A 6,925-nucleotide genomic window follows, 5' to 3' on the forward strand; every position below is an offset into this window, starting at 1 on the left:
TAGTTTAAATTTTTTCTTGTTAATTGATATATATAAATCTATTTTTTAAAGTTCTAAAAATTTGTAAACGTGCAGGTATTTATGCAAATTATTTTTAGACAAGCAAATAATAAATTCATTGTTCATATCCACGTTCAAAAGTGCATAACTAAAGCACAAATGGACCACTTTTCCATTAAAAAAAGGTAACGTACAATAAGCCATATTTATGGGGAGAAACCACAAAAAGAAATGAGAAAACGTTTGGATAAGTTCATCTCAAAGGAAGAAAAAAGCGTTTCCATAAGACAAGTGGAAGCATACATGAATGAATTAAAAAAAGAAACAGAAAAAGGTTAGGTTAATAGGATAAATAGGTTTATCTAGACTTTTGTGATGAAAAAATATTTTTTGAGAAAATTATTTGATTGAATTACGAAAATTAATGTGGTAAAATGTTTATTTTTCACAAATAAAAAGCTGGATTTTAAAATATATTCAAAAGTTGGATTTGAAAAGTAAAATTGTTATTTATATACTAAAATCAACTACTAAAATTAATAATTCGATTAATTCTTAACAAATTAGTATTTACAATTTGTGAAGGTCGTTCTAGTTATATATGAAATTTTTAATAATAAAATAAATTATTCCATTGTCTTTTAAAGTGATAACTGATAATGTTAATGAAGTAATAAAATGATATTTTAATCACCTTTAAATTTGTAATATTTGTTATTGTGAACCCTATTATCTTAATCCAAAGATAATTAATAGTATAAATTAACTTACTTTTGACTAAATAATTTTAGAAGAGTCAGACTCATGTCAAGAAGCTTTATATAAAGGGCAGTTTTATGCACTTCTTTTTTTTTTTTTTTTTTTGAAGGTAAGAGCTCAACACTTAAGTAGAGCAATGTAAAACAAAGACATGAACAATAAAAACATAACAACTCCTATGTCATCTCTGGCATAACCATCGACAACATGAGTTATTTACAACACCAATCCTTAGCACATGAGAATGATTGCTCCACACAGTCACCAATCTCTATTGTCTTGCACTGAAAGATGGTATCATTTCTGTGCAGCCAAATAGTCCAAATAACTGAGAAGAATCCAATTAGCCAATACTTGCGCCTCTCTTTTCTCATTGACACAGATCCCCAACTCTCAAAATGCTCTTTCAACGTATCAGGGACAATCCATGTCTGTCCAAACGTCGAGATCCAAGCACACCTAGGGATGGCAAAATTTCCCGAGACACAGGGATCCCTGCGGGGACTGTCCCGAATGGGGATCCGATTGTGGGAAATTTTTCCTGCGGAATGGGGATGGGGATGGGGGACAAAATTCTCCCGAAGCAGGCGCGGGGACCCGAGCGGAGATCCCCGCCCCGTCCCCACTATTTTCCGAAATTTATGAATTCCTTGAATTATCTTTAATAGTTTATTTTTCATATATGTTTTTTAGTCATTTTTCACACACACATATATATAGAAACTCAAAACTCCTAATCTTTATTTGCATAACCCCTCTTCAATTCAGAGATTCCTAAAGCTGTCCATACTCCATCAAACCTCAGCCACCCCCTCGTCACCCTTCTCACCGCATCCTCACATCTCACCGTGCCATCACCCTTATTGCGTCATAATTTCTATTTGCGCCGTTCCTTTTCGTAACTCTGCCGTTGTGTCCATTCTCCTCTTTGTTGCCGCGTCTCCCACCTCGTCCATTGCTTTTTCCTTTGGCTCGTCGTTGCATCCCCTCCCCCCCTCCCCCATTGCGTTATTTCGAAAGAAGTCACCATCGTGTCATTTAGATTTTTTGTATAAAATCTTGCAGTTTTTGTATAAGATAGATACTTGTAACTTTATTCATATGGAAATTAATAATTAGTTAGAACTATTATGTAGATAGGGAATGGGGTCCCCGCGAGGAATGGGGCCCCGTGGGGAATGGGGATGGGGAGTAAATCTGAGGGCAGGGATGGGGAGTAGGGAGGCATCCCCCGCCCCGCCCTACCCCATTGACATCCCTAAGCACACCACACTTGCCAAGAGTACTCACATGTAATAAATAAATGTTGTATATTTTCAACACCTTTCTTGCACAGCACGCACGTCACATTATTCTGTTGTAGGATTCCCAATCTACTTAGTCGATCTTTCGTGTTGACTCGGCCTACCAATACAAACCACACGAACAGCTCCACTTGAGGCGGAACTAGCCCTTTCCAAATCTCCTTTGTGAACCTGAATCTCAGAAGCTCTTCATCCAACGTCTCCTCCTGCAATATCTGCACAAATGATTTAGTAGAATAAACACCTCCCTTATCAAATTTCCACACCACTCTGTCTTGCACATTCGCTATCAGTCTAACAGATTGCAAGACATTAAACAGTTAGTTTAGTGTATCTGTCTCCCATTGTCTCAGTTCTCTTCTCCACTGTAAATGCTACACCCACTCTATCCCATTCCAAAACCCATAATCCCCGATTACTAATCCAACATTTTTATGCATACACAATAAATACCAATCAGCTCATTTTAGCTTCTAATTCTTTTACTAAGAAACGATCCTTTGAAATTTTAGGTTTAAAATGTTTATGCAAATATATAACAGATAAAAACGATGAGAAACATGGTTACTTGAAGTGATTGGTTGCAAGAAAATGAAAACCGAACTAAAACAAAGTAAGAAATACCATGAGAAGTTCCATACCACTCGTTAAATAACACCCAATCATATGACAGCTCAGCAAGCCTCTCTAAACTAGAATTCTAACTCTCCTCACCTTACAATTACAAACTTCAAATCACACATTCTTTGTCAATCTAATAAAGTACAGTTTCTCTTATGCCTAAATAACTTATTATAAGGAAGGAAGAATTAGTTCTGGTTTTCGATGGATGTAAATACTAAAATTCAGCTGATCCATCCCTCAGAGTGTTAGCAGTAATTTTGTGCTTGCAACAAGGAAAGTTTTCAACCAGCTGCTACAGCATCAGCTCTAGGACTTGTATCCAGCAGCTGATACAACTTTGGACCAATGTTTGATTTTCTGTCACAAAAACCATTCTCGTCCTCACCGCCTGTATCATTAGAACTCGAATTATTGTTGACTCTTGATAATAAGTTCTCTGTGCTCATAGGTGTTGCACTCTTGCTTTCAATTCCCTTCAATATTATCCCTTCTGTTTGTACCATCTGAGCGTTTTTGAGTTTTTCCTGATTCAAAAAGTAAAACTACTCATCATCATGCATGGATTGCACTAGGGGCTAAAACCAAGTCAAACCAACTGATGAATCAATTCAAACTCGACTCATTAATAGCTAGAGCTTATGAGCTTGTGGGCCGGACTTGGCTCATTGGCTTTGAGTTCGCTCGATTATATATATATTATACTTGATCATTTTAGCTTATAAAATTAATGAATCAAATTGTGACCCGAGCCCAATTTTCGTGAGCTGAATATCTCAGCTCAGCTCATTTCTACCTCTAAAATGCACCACTCCTATGAAATGACATAGGTACTACAGACAAATATATTATGAGAACAGTTAAAGTACCCCTAATGTAGCATTTTCCACCCTCATCTTTTCAGAACTTTCAGTTAGTCGATTTATTTCTGATTTCAGCAACACATTCTCGGCACTCAAGGATTCAACTTTTCGTGCCAGTTCTTCAGTCTCTGCCTGAACAGAGGAATATGCATTAGTAATTGCTTGTTGGTCAATATCGGTGTAATGATTTGTTTTTCATGGACTGCTGCACATGCAGCTTGTGGAGTGCATCCAAATGTGAGAGAAGAAAGAAACTGGACAATACAGAAATCTCAAGGAGAAAACAGACTGAAAAATGTCATAAAGGAACTTCCAACATCTATACCTGCTTCCTCAGTCTGGACCTTCTAGCAGAATCTCGATTTGATTGTTTTCTCCTCTCACGTTTCAGCTCGCGTTCATTCTAAAGAATCCAAACAAGGACAACAAATATTTTATCATCAGTAAAAGAATAGGATACTTCATTAGCAATAGTTAATCATTAAGTGTTTCGCAAGCATATGTATTGTACTATATATGATCAAGTATCTCTGTTGATCTGAGCCACTAGGATGATTAGTTATATGCAGAGCATACCTGCATCCAAGCTTCAGCAGGCAATACTGGTTGCAGGGCAGTTGCAGCATTTGTTTTAGAATGTACACTGGAAGGGTTCCTCAGCTCTAGCGCCGTAGTGGTGCCTGAAGAAACTACAGATCCAACTAACTGTCCTGAAACACTAGCAGGGGCAATTGTCATGTTCTTGTTAGAAGCTGCAGTCTCTTTGGAAGCTGGAGTTACTGGATTAGCTTGCATCTCAGGTTTTCCTTCTTCATCTGATTGTACAATGTGGAAAAGGCATGATCGTTAGCACATATTATGTGGATACCTTGCCGACTAAATTGAGTAGCTTCAGATGATTGTAGATAACAAGAGTTTCGGATGCAAGATATTTCAGTAAAAAGTTGCAACCATAGGACACAGCACCTATACTATAAAAGGCAAAATCCCATGTTAAAGTGAACTGCATTTATTGAACTAATCACAAACTTTTGGGTAAATTTTCATCTTAACTTAAAGATTAAAATAATCTGACATTAGACTAATAAAGACTCTACTTAATTAACTGGTCGAGAAAATTAGTGCAGTGATGGTATCAGAAAGATAATTGTGATCCCAGGACAACTCTATTGTTCATCAAGATGTGACACTTGGTGAAGAACAGAGTCATACTAGTGGCTGGTGTTCTCTCACAGCTTCTTTTCCTTGGTGTTTGATTAGCCTGAACATAAGACGGAAAATATCATAATTTAATCTTTAATTTTGTCAAATCAATTTAAAAAGAAAAATAAACCATTGGCAACATGGTCAACTAAATGCATGAAAAAAAATTGCTAATTGCAAGCAAGTTCTCACCCCCGCAGTGTTGCCATCACTTCCATCACTAGAACCCCCAGTATCCACACTGTTCATATCATCAAAAACTTAGTTATCCACAAGCACCTAATAGAATAACTAACTCATGGACTAGTCTTCTAAAAGAGGGATAAAATTTGAGTTTAATCCCACTAAAGAGTATCTGATTTCCCCTCCATGACCCCACAACGGAAGAATTTTAAAAAAAAATTAAAAAAGAATCTGCAGAAATTTATATAGAAAGAAAACAGACTAGCAAACCTCTGTGACAGCTTGTTTTCAGTTCTAAGCTCTGTACTATCAGTATGGCCATTCCCAATTGACATTGCAAGGCCATCAAACCCTTTCAGTTTCTTCATCAAATCCCGATCAGAATTTGCAGATTTTGGTGGCGTCTCCATACTTAGAGGTGTCCCAGTCTTCAGCATTACACCAATAGAAATGAAACAAAAATTAATAGCATTCTATGCCTAAAGTAGGAACTGATCTCAGAAAACATCATAGCTTACAGCAGGTGAAGATGGAACTCCTTGTCCGTGTGGATGTGGCTCCTATGTTTTAGAAATATATAATTCACAAGAACATAAGACATAATTCCAACCAATAAAGCCTAAATAATTACAACACAAAAAAAAAAAAAGCATATATAATTAAGGACTGAAAAGCTTTTATGATAATAAAATAAATAAATATAAATATTTGAATTATCTAGGTACACAAACAGGATCAAAGGGAACACATTTGACATTTCAGTATATTAGTTTCTCTTATCCTATTGTGAACTATTGATTGATATCATTACAGTAGAAGCCAAACATTCATGGGCAATGAACAAGACAAGCTCCAATTTTTCATAAACCATAAAATAAATTGCATGGAAGTAGCTAGACTTACAATAGGAATGGCAGGGTGAGTATAAACCCCTCCAGGTGAATAAAGTGCTGCATAAGGTGGCATCATAGGCTGAAAGAAATAGAAAAAGTTGGCAAGTTAATCATCCTTGCCATCATATCCAGCAAAGATAAAATGATAAACATAGTAGAATTAATAGTTGCCTCCGGCTGATACCTGAGGAGGCCCCCACATGTATGGGTGAGGAGTGTGACCAGAAGCCACAGCGGGGTTGTAGTATGGTGGTATGGCGACTCTCGGCCCATAATACATCTGAAGATAATAATATAACAAGCTTTTAATCATCATAAGCAATTTCCAAGGGCAAAATAGTTACGGCCAACGCAAATTACATCATCAATATTCTTGTACTAATAACCAATTATCAAAACTAACAGCAAAGCAATTTGTAATTTCAGTGTACGAATTAAAGGTGAAAGGGTAGGTAACTTGCATGGCTGCCCAGTCAGGATAGACATGAATATTGGCCTGCTCCTGTTTCAAAGGGAATTACAACAGTATTAAGGTGCAAGTTTTTCGCAAATGTATTCTCATCTATTGAATCTTTACTGAGCTTATCGAAGTAGTTACAGGTGGAGAAGTCTTTTCAGTCTGACTAGATTTCTCTTCCTCACTGTTTCCCATTGCAGGTTCCAAATGAACAACAATGGCTCAAATAACTCGAAAGCGACCGTGTTACTTCCCCCAAAAAGTTATTCAACTGCACTAAAAGGAGCTATGTCAATTGTCAGCTATTATCCATAGAAAATATTACAGATTGAGAAGCAAAATTTGTTTAACAAAATTAGTGTATTTTCCATTCAAACTCTTCAAGTGATCCTATATATATATATATAACTACTACAGCATAATCGTTCATGTAAAAATCATAGAGTTCTCCATGTCATAGAAAGGTCATCCTGACAAAAGGCAATTCAAACCTTTCTAACCTACTACTTCATAAATAATTTTAAGAATGACAACTAAAAATATGTTAAATATAGGTGCGGAAATGACATACATCATTACATGAAAGAAATTCAAACGATCATGCCAACAGAAAAGGAGAAAAAAGGCCCCAAATACCCCAAA

The 6,925-nt window shown here is 36.3% G+C and overlaps 1 protein-coding gene across 8 annotated transcripts in view; it reads right to left on the minus strand.

Annotated features, from left to right (window-relative positions):
- The window catches only part of LOC107626717 (common plant regulatory factor 1), a 6,484-nt gene continuing 2,190 nt past the window's right edge, over nucleotides 2,632-6,925 (minus strand). For 4 of the 8 annotated variants that reach the window (XM_021118411.1, XM_021118419.1, XM_021118415.1 and 1 more), the window contains exons 2-13: nucleotides 6,425-6,554; nucleotides 6,284-6,328; nucleotides 6,011-6,106; nucleotides 5,837-5,905; nucleotides 5,452-5,493; nucleotides 5,204-5,361; nucleotides 4,943-4,991; nucleotides 4,760-4,808; nucleotides 4,124-4,362; nucleotides 3,873-3,950; nucleotides 3,554-3,679; nucleotides 2,632-3,229 (exon numbers count right to left, since the gene is read on the minus strand). In XM_021118411.1, the coding sequence (XP_020974070.1) occupies nucleotides 2,969-3,229; nucleotides 3,554-3,679; nucleotides 3,873-3,950; nucleotides 4,124-4,362; nucleotides 4,760-4,808; nucleotides 4,943-4,991; nucleotides 5,204-5,361; nucleotides 5,452-5,493; nucleotides 5,837-5,905; nucleotides 6,011-6,106; nucleotides 6,284-6,328; nucleotides 6,425-6,478 (1,266 nt within the window). In that variant the 5' untranslated portion in view covers nucleotides 6,479-6,554 and the 3' untranslated portion in view covers nucleotides 2,632-2,968. Of the gene's footprint in view, nucleotides 3,230-3,553; nucleotides 3,680-3,872; nucleotides 3,951-4,123; nucleotides 4,363-4,759; nucleotides 4,809-4,942; nucleotides 4,992-5,203; nucleotides 5,362-5,451; nucleotides 5,494-5,836; nucleotides 5,906-6,010; nucleotides 6,107-6,283; nucleotides 6,329-6,424; nucleotides 6,555-6,925 lie in introns of those variants that run through there. The other 4 variants (XM_016329620.2, XM_021118428.1, XM_021118433.1 and 1 more) reach the window with 4 other exon arrangements.

Source organism: Arachis ipaensis, chromosome B01 (genome assembly GCF_000816755.2).
Source record: "Arachis ipaensis cultivar K30076 chromosome B01, Araip1.1, whole genome shotgun sequence".
NCBI lineage: Eukaryota > Viridiplantae > Streptophyta > Magnoliopsida > Fabales > Fabaceae > Arachis > Arachis ipaensis.